Here is a 12,489-nt window from a genome sequence, read left to right as displayed (position 1 = left end):
GATGGTGGAAATAATCTTTCAACACAAGGAGAAGTCATCCTTTTCTTTTAATCTCTGGTATAAATATCTCTCATCAAATTCAGATTTTCACTTGCAGATCCAAACCTCAAAAAAAGAGCACTTTCACCTAATCCCCAATACCTACACTCATCCAGGGCTTCAAGGGAGAAGTGGATTGGATGGATCCCTCAGACAGGGAGCTAAGGCCCTGGTGTCTCCTCCCCTTCAGACCCACAAGGATGTAGATGCAAGAATGGAGTTTGGGTGTGCTCCAGTAACAAGGTAGCTGGGAGGTCCTCTCTCTGAGATACAAGGTCATTCCACGGGGTGCCTGGGTGGCTCAGTGGGTTAAAGCCTCTGCCTTTAGCTCGGGTCCTAGTCCCAGGGTCCTGGGATAGAGCCCCAAGTCAGGCTCTCTGCTTGGTGGGGAGCCTGCTTCCTCCTCTCTGCCTACTTGTGATCTCTGTCAGATAAATAAAATCTTTAAAAAAAAAAAAAAAGTCACTTCCAGTTCTGAAGATGTTTAAAGAATGAGGGGCCGAAACTGACTGCCTGCACACACAATGGTCAAGAACTAGAATGTGGACAATGAGAAGGATGTAAAGCCAAACGGGTTTTTAACATCAGATCAATGATCACACCCACCACAGACCACCTCCCTGCCCTCCCTCCAGTGAATGGCAAACATCTCTGAACGATCTTCCATGTTTCCAATTTCAGCAGTAACAGTGAAATCAGGGAGAACCCTGACCACTAAAAATCTCATCATTGATCTTCCTCTCCCCTATTCTCCCACGATATTCAATTCTTAATAAAAACGATTTACTTTACTTAAATGTCTCCTTCTTCATGTCTTGTACATACAATTATCTGATGACACATGGAAGCGCACATACTTTGGCAAGAAGTGCCTGACAGCAATTGAGCAAAAGGGATAAGCTACAGGTACTACTGATGGAAAAAAAATTTCTACCTTTACAAGCCATTTATTGGGAGTTATCAGCCCTTAGGATCTTTTGCTAGGATTCCCTGAAGGAGTTTCTGCCTGAAATAGGTTTCCTGGAATTCGGAAAACACCGTCAGTCTGCTTGAAGAGGGGGGAGGGGGGCACACACAATAATTATCTCTTTGCAGAAAGCACATGCTATTCTTCGACTCCTTTATCTTTAGGCACCTGTGTCTGCAGCACAGCTGCTGTCACCGTCATCCTTAACCTGACATTTAGTGGGCAGTTTCTGCACAGACGATGGGACCTGAGCAACACAAAACGCAGAGCCAGTGTTTAGGAGGGAGGACTGAGAGATCACAGAGGTGAAGAGTAGCCACTTTTTTAAAGATTTTACTTATTTATCTGACAGAAAGAGAGAGAGAGAGAGAGAGAGAGAGAAAGCACAAGTAGACAGGACAGCAGGCACTGAGAGAAGGAGAAGCAGGCTCTCCACTAAGCAGGGAGCCCGATGCGGGGCTTGATCCCAGGACCCTGCGATCATGACCTGAGCCGAAGGCAGACACTTAACCGACTGAGCCACCCAGGTGCCCCAAGAGTAACCATTTCTTAGGCTGAAATTAAAATAAAATGAGGTGAGATCTTTAAAAAAATATATAAAAAGTAGCATGTAAATACATGAATTCATGAAGATGTAAATACATGAATTCATGAAGATGGTGACATTGTAGCTGCCACTTGCAGAGCATTGAGTGAAAGGCCCCACATGGCCCTACACAGACACTTCGCATCTTCCAAGCAGCCCTACTGGGCTGAAGAAACTGGCTCAGAGGAGCCAAGCAACTTGCCTCAGGTAATAGATTCTCAATGTCAAAGCCAACCACAAACTCGGGTCTTCTGACCGCTGACCATTCCACTCCCGTGGCCCTGCTCTGCATCAATACTGCCTTCCCGGAGTCTGCCTTCCCAGCCGCCTCGTCAGGGATTCACCTTCCACCCTCCCTTCTTAAAATCTCCTATTTCCCTAGGTGGCATCTCTGACCAATGAATTTACATGGTTTCCTTACTACTTGTCTCACTTAGAAACAATGGTGGGTTTTGCTTATTCTAAATTTTTTTTTTTTTTTTTTTAGAAAGGGGATCTTATTTTTTACACAAACTTAGCATCCAGGGCTTGTTTATTTAATAAGTAACAGCAGAAAGAAATAAAACAATATAAAAATTAATGCAACAGTTTCAAATCATTATATAAACAAACTTTTAAAATAATGTTAAGGGGTGCCTGGGTGGCTCAGTGGATTAAAGCCTCTACCTTCCTCTCAGGTCATGGTCCCAGGGTCCTGGGATTGAGCCCCACATCGGGCTCTCTGCTCAGCGGGGAGCCTGCTTCCACCTCTCTCTCTGCCTGCCTCTCTGCCTACTTGTGAGCTCTGTCAAATAAGTAAAATCTTTAAAAAATAAAAAATAAAATAATGTTAAAAGTCTGAGTTTTATATGTGAGAAGGGTATATAATGTTTGCTTTCAATTTAGTGGGGAATCATTTTTCTTAAAAACTAAGCACAAATCAGAAAAAAAAAAAACGCTTAAGGCTGTGTCTAGGTGACGCCGGAAAAAGGTTTAGCCATCATTTTGTTTGTGCCAAGCCAAAGATTATCTTTCAAATATCTAGGTAGAATGTCTGGAGAAATCATAAAAAATTCAATTATGTCAACACAATCTTAGTTTATGTAAAACAGGCTTTATAAACAAGCCTATAATTCGCCTAATTGCACTTTGTGAAAGAACATCTACTTGCATGACTGACCTAGGGCTGAAGTACTGCCAAAGTTAAAATTAAAATTATAAAAAAGATAATTTTAAAGATCAGTATCCCTTTTTCCCTCAATTTCAAGGATTTGTATATAATACAAATCCTTGTATTACAAATATAAATAATGTGGGAAACAGCAGAGTTTCAATGTCCTAGATGAAAAGCATTAAATATAAAAGCCACATCTGGACTTCACAAAAGAATACATTTTCCTTCATTCATATTTTTAGCTACTGAATAAGTTGCTGCAGCAAGCTTTTTCAGTGAGAACTCAGACATGTAGCCAGGGCAGTGATAAATACCACAGCAGAGGAACTTGCTTATTAACCCCTCAACCTGTCTTCCATGCAAACATTCCATCTGATGTTCTGGCTGAGGAGTATCTGAATTGCTTTTTGGTACGTAGCCACACTATTCCATTCTTGATGTTTTCATCTAGTATTCTTTAAACTGGCTGCTTCTTGGGATGGATACTAATTAATTTTAGTTGCAGTATTCTAGAGCAAGGCAAAACCAAAGGAAATGCAATAATGGCAATGATGATAATGACGTAAGACAATCCGTTGATTGTATTAAATTCTCACCATCTCCATCTTTATATGGGAGCTACCAATAAGTCGAAGTACATTTCCTTGGTTGAAGTTAATTGGAAACAATGTTTTCCTGCGCTAAAACTGGTGATTTTTGCACAGACCCCGCCCTGACTACATTGCACCACCAAAAGCAGATCAAGCTTTAATCTTACAGTGTACAAAGCTTCCGTTAAAATCTAAAACAGTCCCTTAGCAAATGTTTATTGAGTATCTACTATGTGAAAAGCATTACAATACGCAGGCTGTGAAGTACAAAGGTAAGTGCATAGCACTTCTCCCTTTAAGACTATATAAGCTTTGGGGCGCCTGGGTGGCTCAGTGGATTAAGCCTCTGCCTTCGGCTCAGGTCATGATCTTGGGGTCCTGGGATCGAGCCCCTCATCAGGCTCTCTGTTCAGCAGGGAGACTGCTTCCCCCTCTGTCTCTGCCTGCCTCTCTGCCTACTTGTGATCGTGCTCTCTATCAAATAAATAAATAAAATCTTAAAAAAAAAAGACTTATTGAATCAGCTAGAATACAAAACACAAAGTGGTAAGTATGATAACAGATGAAAACCTAAAGTATTAGCTACAGTGGAAACTTTTATTAAAAAATAATCATTTTACTCTAACCTGCTATAACTACCCACTTTGAAAGTTTAAGACCATTTTTTAACCTAAAGCTAGATTATGGGATTCCTAATAATGCATTATAATCTCCCTTCAAGAATGTCAGAATTTAAATAGCATCTCTGACAGAAACCTTCACAGGAGCTTTTGGTCTAAATTTACTGGTTTCTAAAAGAAAAAAAAATGTACAGCAATCAATATATATGACTATTACAACCACTTGAGAAAAAGAAAGGGTTGTGAGTGTGGAAGTCTTTTAGAACTGTGTCTGTGTCAGATTTAGAGAATGATGGGAATTATAAGAGGAGATGGGAAACATTTTAGAAAGCAATTCTTTGACTTGAAAGTTAAAATGCAGAAGATAAATTGTGACTGAGTGTTTGAAACTGAAAATAACAGGTTTATATTTTTTAAAAAGGGGGCAAAACGACACTCAAAAAAAAAGAGAAAGGCTTTAAGGATCGTTTGCTTTTTTGTTTTGTTTTGAACTGTCATTCTACTAGTAGAGACAATCTCCCCCTTGCCATAGCAGATAAAGACAGCATCAAAGTTCATTTCATCAGAGTATATCACATTTAGGAATACTCAAGACACATCGTTGTCCTAGCCCCACCCACTTATCTATTTCTGATCCTTTCCGAGGCTATTGAGGTGTGGCATCTGAAGAGTCCCCTTGGCAAGATTACAGGCTTTCTCCTTAGTACCACCAAGGACCCTGGTACACATCTTGATTACAGCAGTAATCACAGACTAGTGTAATTATCTATTTGTGTATCTGCCTCCTTCCCAGATAGTGAGGTACAGGAGGTCAAGGACCCTGGAACCCAGCAGAGTACCTGATATGGAAAATCAACAGATAACAAGGGAATCTCAAAGTGACATAGAAGAGAATTCTACGAGGGCCATAAAACCACCAAGCATAATGTTAATCAAACTATTTTAAAACAGCAATTCACTTATTGATCTTTCAACAATGATCTGCTTGGCTTCTACCAAAGAGCAAGCACCATTGGAGGCACAAAGGGCATAGCTTCGAACACAAAGCATGCAAGACACCTGCCTTCAGGAAACTGGTATGTCAAAGGAGGATGAGAAAGCGAACTTTTTTTTTTTTAAATTGTAGAAGTGAATGTCTACAATGTTCGGGATATTCTGCATGATCTCTAGAAGACCCAAATGACCCAGTCCTCAGTACCCAAGAAATTTACACTCTAGCTGTGGGGATAAAGATAATCAACAACAGGGGCGCCTGGGTGGCTCAGTGGGTTAAAGCCTCTGCCTTCGGCTCAGGTCATGATCCTAGGGTCCTGGGATCGAGCCCCGCATCGGGCTCTCTGCTCAGCAGGGAGCCTGCTTCCTCCTCCCTCTCTCTCTGCCTGCCTCTCTGCCTACTTGTGACCTCTATCTGTCAAATAAAATAAATAAATAAATAAAACTTTAAAAAAAAGATAATCAACAACAAAGACAAAATACAAAGTGCATGCTAAAAAACAAAACAAAAAAGTGCATGCTAATCGTGTAGAACAGAAAAATAAGGTGTGTAACAGTTTACTCTTGGGCACTCTGGGCAATGAGGATCAGGACTGGCTTTCTAGGTTTTTGACAGGCTTGGAAGAGAGTGAGCCACTGAAAAACAGAGGAGCTAAGTCTGGTATTAGCAAGGAAGGGAAATGGTCTGAGCCAAAGCAGAGGAGAAAAGTCTGAGACTTGCTGGAACAACAGAAAAGTCTCCTCTCCTGCACAGCTGCCACCACTTGCCACCTAATCACTCAGCTCAAGTCCAAGAATCCAGCTGTTTGCTTGTGGCCTCAGAGAGGTCACCTCTTTCCTAAACTTTCAGACCACTCCTTTCTACTCTCATGGCCACTGCAGGCATTTCCAAACCTGACTACCAGAAAGGCTTACCTCTACCACCTCCCCTCTCCACGCCACTTTCCCACATGCTGCCAGGGAGATTTATCTTAACGCAAATGTGCTCCTATCACTCCTTTCCTTAAAATCTTTCAGGACCTCCAAATACCAAATCCTTAAAACATGCAGAATATTCTTCATGGTGTGGCCCCTTCTTGCCTCCCTAGCCTTGTGGCTGTTCCCTTCTACCACGGGCAACTCCATGGAGCTCCTGAGTTTCCCTCTGCCCTCCCTGCCACTGCATCTGCCTGGTCCTCCAGCGCCCAGCTCAGCAATCTCTGCTGGGAAGGTGACTCCCGCACCTCCTCCCATGGCTGTGTACACAACTCGATAATGGCACTTACTGCAAAGGGCTGGTTCCTGGCCCCCACCTCTCTGCAGCCAAGGGGTGCATTTTACTCCTTTTTAGTAAAGCCCCACACCCAATCTTGCATCTAGCACAGAAGGGTTGCTCAGTTAATATTTGATCTAGGATCAGATCTTCAGGTGATTAAACAAAGTTTGTAGGGATAGAAATTGTGCAGTAAGTCTGTGTAAAAATGTGAGATTAAAAAAGGAGCCAATAAAGACACTTGAAAGATACAGCTGGACCATCAGAACTCAGAGGTAATGGGCCTCTGCCCACAACGGCCCTCCCCTCCCCTGCCCCGACCCACAACCAATGACTCAACCATCAGCTGTGGGGATCAAAGAGTAAATTCTACCATAAACAGATTGGGAACCCAAAGCAACCAACCAAGCATCTAAACAAACCTTTTTGCCTGAACCATCTGACTTATTCCTGATAATTCCCTCCTTTTTTGAGAACACTTTACCTGTCTCAGCAAAGTCTGAACCACAGAAATGCAAAATCAATCAATCAATCAATCAGCACACTATATAAAGTACCTACATTTTGGCTATAAAAGATGCTTCTATCATTTTCTACATGAATAGGAAGAAATGATGGATTTTATTCACTGATTAATGGGGCGAGGCGGGGGAGCCCATGGGAGGAGTCCTGGAGGCAGGCAAGCCAAAAACGCTTTTTTTGCACACAGGCACACAAAACCTGTCTGGACACATGCTATCTACCAGCATCAGTGCAAAAGGGCTAAAAGCCACATGTTTCCTGCCCCTACTGCCCACATGCCACACCTGCATTTGGTTGTTGGAGCTGATTTAGAAAATAAGGGGTCTTTTGCAAAAATGTTCTCATGCCAACAGGTTGCCTCATTCAGAAACCTTTGGGGACAATTTCTGGTGGCCCTGAGCAAAGTAAATAAGGAAAAGATGCTTATAATAAAATTACCATCTTTGATTCTCTGGTCAGGTTCAGGCCAAACAAGGAAGCAATCTTTACACATACTTTTGCTTAAGTAAGCAGAAACCCACTGGTGGGGTGGGGGGAGAAAGCCCTAAATCCCAGTCTACTACAGGGCACCCTTCCATGTATGTACATAAAACATATATATCCTATAACTGGGGACCACAACTAGTTTAAGAAGTTTTTCTTTTTGTGTTTTGCAAATTATCTGGTGATCGATGTTTTACCCAGGAACTACGTCAAAAATAACTCTACTGTTCTGAATGACAAAGTTAATATTCACAGAGGAATTACATAGAAACCTTCGGTACCTGAGTGGATTTTAAATTATACAACTATTGGTAATGACAATCCAGTACTAGGAGAAATATGTTAGTCAACAGCTTTAACATAGCACTACATTGTAAAACAAGAGGCACAGGTGAAAATTATCATCTTCATTTCACTAGAACTTCCTCTCCCATAGTTGGAAATTATAATTATTTTGTTAAAGGCTATATACTATCAGCCTACTTCTGCTAACCTTTAAAAAGACTTACTACTTTACAATGACATAAATTTCTATTGACCTGGTAAACATTTGTGCTTATTATAAAATCAGTGCAACCCACACTGAACTTGTATAACAACCAAAGACTGCGGAGATAATAACGCCCTGACATAAACTGTTGAGTTGACCCTTATAGACAGTAAAGTATCAGTATCAGTAGCTTATGGAGGGAAGGGTGAAGGAGGAGATATTTAACTTTTTATTAAATACAGTTACAGTTTGACTCGATAGAAACAGCATAAATTACATCTGTAATTACAAAAAAGAACCTACTGCCACACACTTAAGATAAATTTTATGATGCCTCATCTGGTAAACATAGACTAGACCAAATTAGTTTTCTTTCTAAACTGAGATCTACTGATGACACAGCAGAACAAACAAAGTTCAGAGTCTCTAGCTTACTCTGATTTCCATTAGGGTTTTTATCCTTATTTGTTTACAATACTCAACATAAACAGTAACACCTCACCATAAGAGACAACGGAGGGGGCTGTGTTCAGTCAGTTAAGCATCTGCCTTCGGCTCGGGTCATGATCCCAGGGTCCTGGGATTGAGCCCCCCACATCCTGCTCCCTGCTCATTAGGGAGTCTGCTTCTCCCTCTGCCCTTCTCCCTGCTCCTTCTCTCTCTCTCCCTTACTCTCTCTCTCAAATAAATAAAGCTTTTTTTTTAAAAGTATATTCCTACAAAACAGACTATGCTACTTTATTATAACTTTTTAAAGTTTGCTCCTATAATTTACTTTTTCTCAATTTATTTATTTTCAGAAAAACAGTATTCATTATTTTTTCACCACACCCAGTGCTCCATGCAAGCTGTGCCCTCCATAATACCCACCACCTGGTACCCCAACCTCCCCCCCCACCACTTCAAACCCCTCAGATTGTTTTTCAGAGTCCATAGTCTCTCATGGTTCACCTCCCCTTCCAATTTACCCAAAAGCACATACCCTCCCCATAATTTACATTTTTATGTAATCATGATTTACCAGTAAAGCCTGCTAAATAGTAGCAGCTGAGTGACCAGGTGGAAAATGGACTAATAATGCACACAGGTCTTGAAAATCAAAAAGTCTGGGTTTGAATCCTAACTAGTTATACAAAAAGCTAGGCAGATAAACCTGTGAGTTTCAGTTTTCTCTCTAACAAAAAAAAGAATACTACTGGCTCCCTCCATCTAACAAATTGTTCTCAAATGAATGAAAAGTAAAGCTAAATCATGAAGTATAAGCCCCTCTATTCAATTTGTTCCTGATCAACAAGAAAGTTATCTAGTTCTTTGGGTGTTAATGAGCAGTGCCTATAATAACCAAGATATAAAAATAACTTAATTGTCCCAGTATAGATGAATAAAGATGTGGTGTGTGTGTGTGTGTGTAACCATCACTACCACCACCCAGTCCCCTCACCACTTCCTCATCCTTGCATGTGGGCAACGGAATATTATTCAGCCTCGAGAAAGAAGGAAATCCTGCCATTTAGGACAACATGGATGGCACCTGGAAGGGCATTATGCTAAGTGAAGTAAGTCTGACAAAGATAATTACTGTATATCACTTACAGGTGAAATCTACTACTACAGATAAAGTCATTTAGAGGTGAACTCATAGAAACAGGAGAATGGGGGTGGGGGGAGTGTTGGTCAAAGGCACAAACTTCTGCGTGCTTCAGTGGGTTGAGCCTCTGCTTTCCGCTTGGGTCATGGTCTCGGAGTCCCGGAATCGGAGTCCCGGAATCGAGGCCCCTATCGGGCTCTCTGCTCAGCGGGGGGCCTGCTTCCTCCTCTCTCTCTGCCTGCCTCTCTGCCTGCTTGTGATCTCTGTCGGATAAATAAATAAAAATTAAAAAAAAAAAAGGGCACAAACTTCCAGGTGTAAGACAAGTTCTGGGGATCTACGGTACAGCATAGTGATCATAATTAATTCTGCATCCTGTACTTGAAAGTTGCCAAGAGTGGACTTTAAATGTTCTCACCACAAGAAGGAAATGGTAATTATGTGAGACGATGGAGGTATTGGTTAAAGCTATGGTGGTAATCATTTTGCAACATATAAGCGTATCAACTCAGCACTTTATAGACCTTAAAGTTAGAAAATGATACAGAAACTATATCTCAATACAGCTGGGGGGAAAATGATAAAAACCACCCCTAGCTCCTAAAATTAAGTTACTTCTAAAGTTATCAGAGAAAAATAGGACTTGAGGACAAGAGCAGGAACTGTTATGTTTTAAACTGATTTTGCTTGCAGGAAACAGACTCAGAGTCTCTGAGCAGACCAGCAGGATAATTAAATTGCCAGTCTTCTGGAGGGACCCAATGTGTCATTCCCTGACAGTGATATTCTCCCTTCTCCTCCAGTAGTTTTCCCCTTCCCCACCTCCTCCCTTCCCTCTTGTTTGTTTTAGTGGTTGTTCTACTCTTAAACAGCTCTTCCTCCTTTCCGTCTACAACTTCTAAACATTTTAAACCCGAACTGGAAATGGTAACACCCAGGCTTGGCTTCCACCCCTCACCACCACCTCCCACCACTACCTCCCAGTCTCGCCAAGCTCCAGGGGCCCTCTGGACTTGTAGACATGTCCCGAGGTCCGCCGGGACTAGGGTTTACTCCTCCAATCACGGCCCCTGCGGGCTCCGCGGCTGACAAAAGGATCCCGGGCCTCCACCCGCGGCCACAAATCCGTTCCCCGGGCGCCCCACCCAGCCCCCACCCTCCCTCTCAGAGCCGATCCCTTCTTTCACTTTACAGCGGATGCAGGTGGGTCACACCCCTGTTCTCCGAACCGGAGCCGGCTCCCCGCCCGCGCCGCTCTCCGGAATCCCCAGAGCAGGTTCGAGGGGGGAGGAAATGACCCAAAAGTTGCTGCTTCTGAGTCAAGACGTCGGCGCGCGGAGACCTCCCTGTATCTAGCATGACTGTTCCGAGGCTGCGGCTGCGGCCCGCCCGGACGCAGTTCTCGGGAGCCCGTGCGCGCCCCGCGCCTCCCCGGCCTTCACCCGGGCGCCGGCCCGCAGGCAGCTGAGGCTCGAGGCGGCCGCATTGCGGCCCCGGGACCGCGGCGCCGTCTCCCTCCTCCCCGGCCGCCCGCGCCCGCGCCCCTCCGAGCGGCCGAGGGTTCCCGCAAGCCGCTCCCGCGGAGGGCGCGGCGCCCACGCGCAGTCCCCAACTTCTTCCGGCGTCTGCCCACGCCGGGGAACCCCTCGCTCACCGATGTCCCCGTCGTCGTCGTCCTCCTCCTCCTGGTCCATTTCTAGCAGAACGTCCCTGGTCATCATTTGCATGGCTACCCCGGAGGGCGGTTCCGAACTTGGCGCGAAGTTGGGGGCTCCCGGGTTTCGGAACGACGCGGCTCTGGCTGGGCCCTGCGACCGGGCGGGGACCGCGGGGCGCGTCTGGCTCCCGCCTCAGGGGCTGCAGCGCCCCGTCCGCACTCCTGGAAGCCCCGCCGAAGCGGCCGCCGACCCGAGCCCTGCGCCCAAGACAGTCACTCGCCGCCGGAGCGGGGCCGGGCCACTGAGCATGCCCAGTGAGAGAGCCGGGCTCGCTGCGGAATGATTAAACTTCCCCCAGGTTTATTAGGCTCCCAGAAGGAAGTCGGGACGCGAGCCGGAGCAGTCGGCGTTAGCGTTCTGCACGCCAGTGACCTCGGGGAAGGCGGAGGCGAGAGCACGGGGGGGCGGGAGTGGACAAGGTTCCCCAAACGTTGCCTCCAAACGAGGCAGCGCCCTGTTTTAAGGTCATATATGGACAAGTCCTGGGGCTTGCTTTCTTTGACATGTGTTACTGCAGAGGGGTAGAAACGCCGCAACAGCTCAGGTGGAGAACCCTGAAGGCGAGCACGTTTGAACCATATGTAAAGGCTAGGTGGAGCCCATGGAGGATCTTCAGGCATCAATTACTCTGACCCCAAAGTGAGGGAATGTGTATTCTAAGGGGGCAAGGGGAGAGGACGATTGCAGAGAGAAGAGGCAAAACTCGCAAATAATAAACGATACGCGAAAAAAGACAAAGAGAGGGATCTCAAGAAACGTGTTCACAAAAGGCCGCAGGATTTCCGCATAAAGGGAAGTTAGAAGGCGAGAGAAGCGCCCCCTACCCCCGCCCGCCTGAGCACACGCAGGGAGTGGTAGCGAGATGGTCAAGAGTCAGCTTAGTCCTCCCTATCAAAAATGCAAAAGAAGCCAAAGAATTTCCCTATGGTTGGAAGCAAGCTCTACTATAATGCAGTGTGAAAGACTGTAACAACCAGAGGAAACAAAGTACTAAATAAAATTGGGGCAGAAAGTAAAAGAACGCGACCGAAGGGAGCAGAAGGAGAAATACAAAGAGATTTCTACTTTTAAAGACTCATGGGGGCGGGGGCGGGGGAGGGGGATAGTTTGAACTGCAGGTTCCTGGGATTGTGTCTGCAGAACTGTTTTCAAAGAAGCTGCTGTTAGGTTCATTTTGATTCCTGAAAAGGGCTTAGAAGGTATATTTGAAATCCTTGTTATATTCATTGCCCTATACTTCTCATCAAAACTCTTTTTGAACAATTTTATTTATTTGACAGAGGCACAGAGGGGGAACACAAGCAGGGGGAGTGAGAGAGGGAGAGGCAGGCTTCCTGCTTAGCAGGGAGCCCCATGCAAGGCTGGATCTGGGGACCCTGGGGTCAAGGCTGGGTCTGGGGACCCCAAAGCAGACGCTTAACAACTGAGACACCAGGCACCCCCATCAAAACTTTTTATATTTTTTCCATGGAGGTACCAGAATTATCA

The 12,489-nt window shown here is 44.7% G+C and overlaps 1 protein-coding gene across 2 annotated transcripts in view; it reads right to left on the bottom strand.

The window, feature by feature from the left end:
• Positions 1-11,307, bottom strand: part of ANO6 (anoctamin 6) — a 181,633-nt gene extending 170,326 nt beyond the window's left edge. The window contains exon 1 of one of the 2 annotated variants that reach the window (XM_044227537.1): positions 10,938-11,307. In XM_044227537.1, the coding sequence (XP_044083472.1) occupies positions 10,938-11,010 (73 nt within the window). In that variant the 5' untranslated portion in view covers positions 11,011-11,307. The remainder of the gene's footprint in view (positions 1-10,937) is intronic. The other variant, XM_044227538.1, reaches the window with a different exon arrangement.
• Between the last annotated feature and the right edge of the window lie 1,182 nt (positions 11,308-12,489).

The sequence above is a fragment of the Neovison vison genome, chromosome 12 (genome assembly GCF_020171115.1).
Source record: "Neovison vison isolate M4711 chromosome 12, ASM_NN_V1, whole genome shotgun sequence".
NCBI classification, from domain to species: domain Eukaryota; kingdom Metazoa; phylum Chordata; class Mammalia; order Carnivora; family Mustelidae; genus Neogale; species Neogale vison.
The sequence above is the reverse complement of the archived record's forward strand: the minus strand, read 5'-3'. Positions and strand labels throughout refer to the sequence as shown.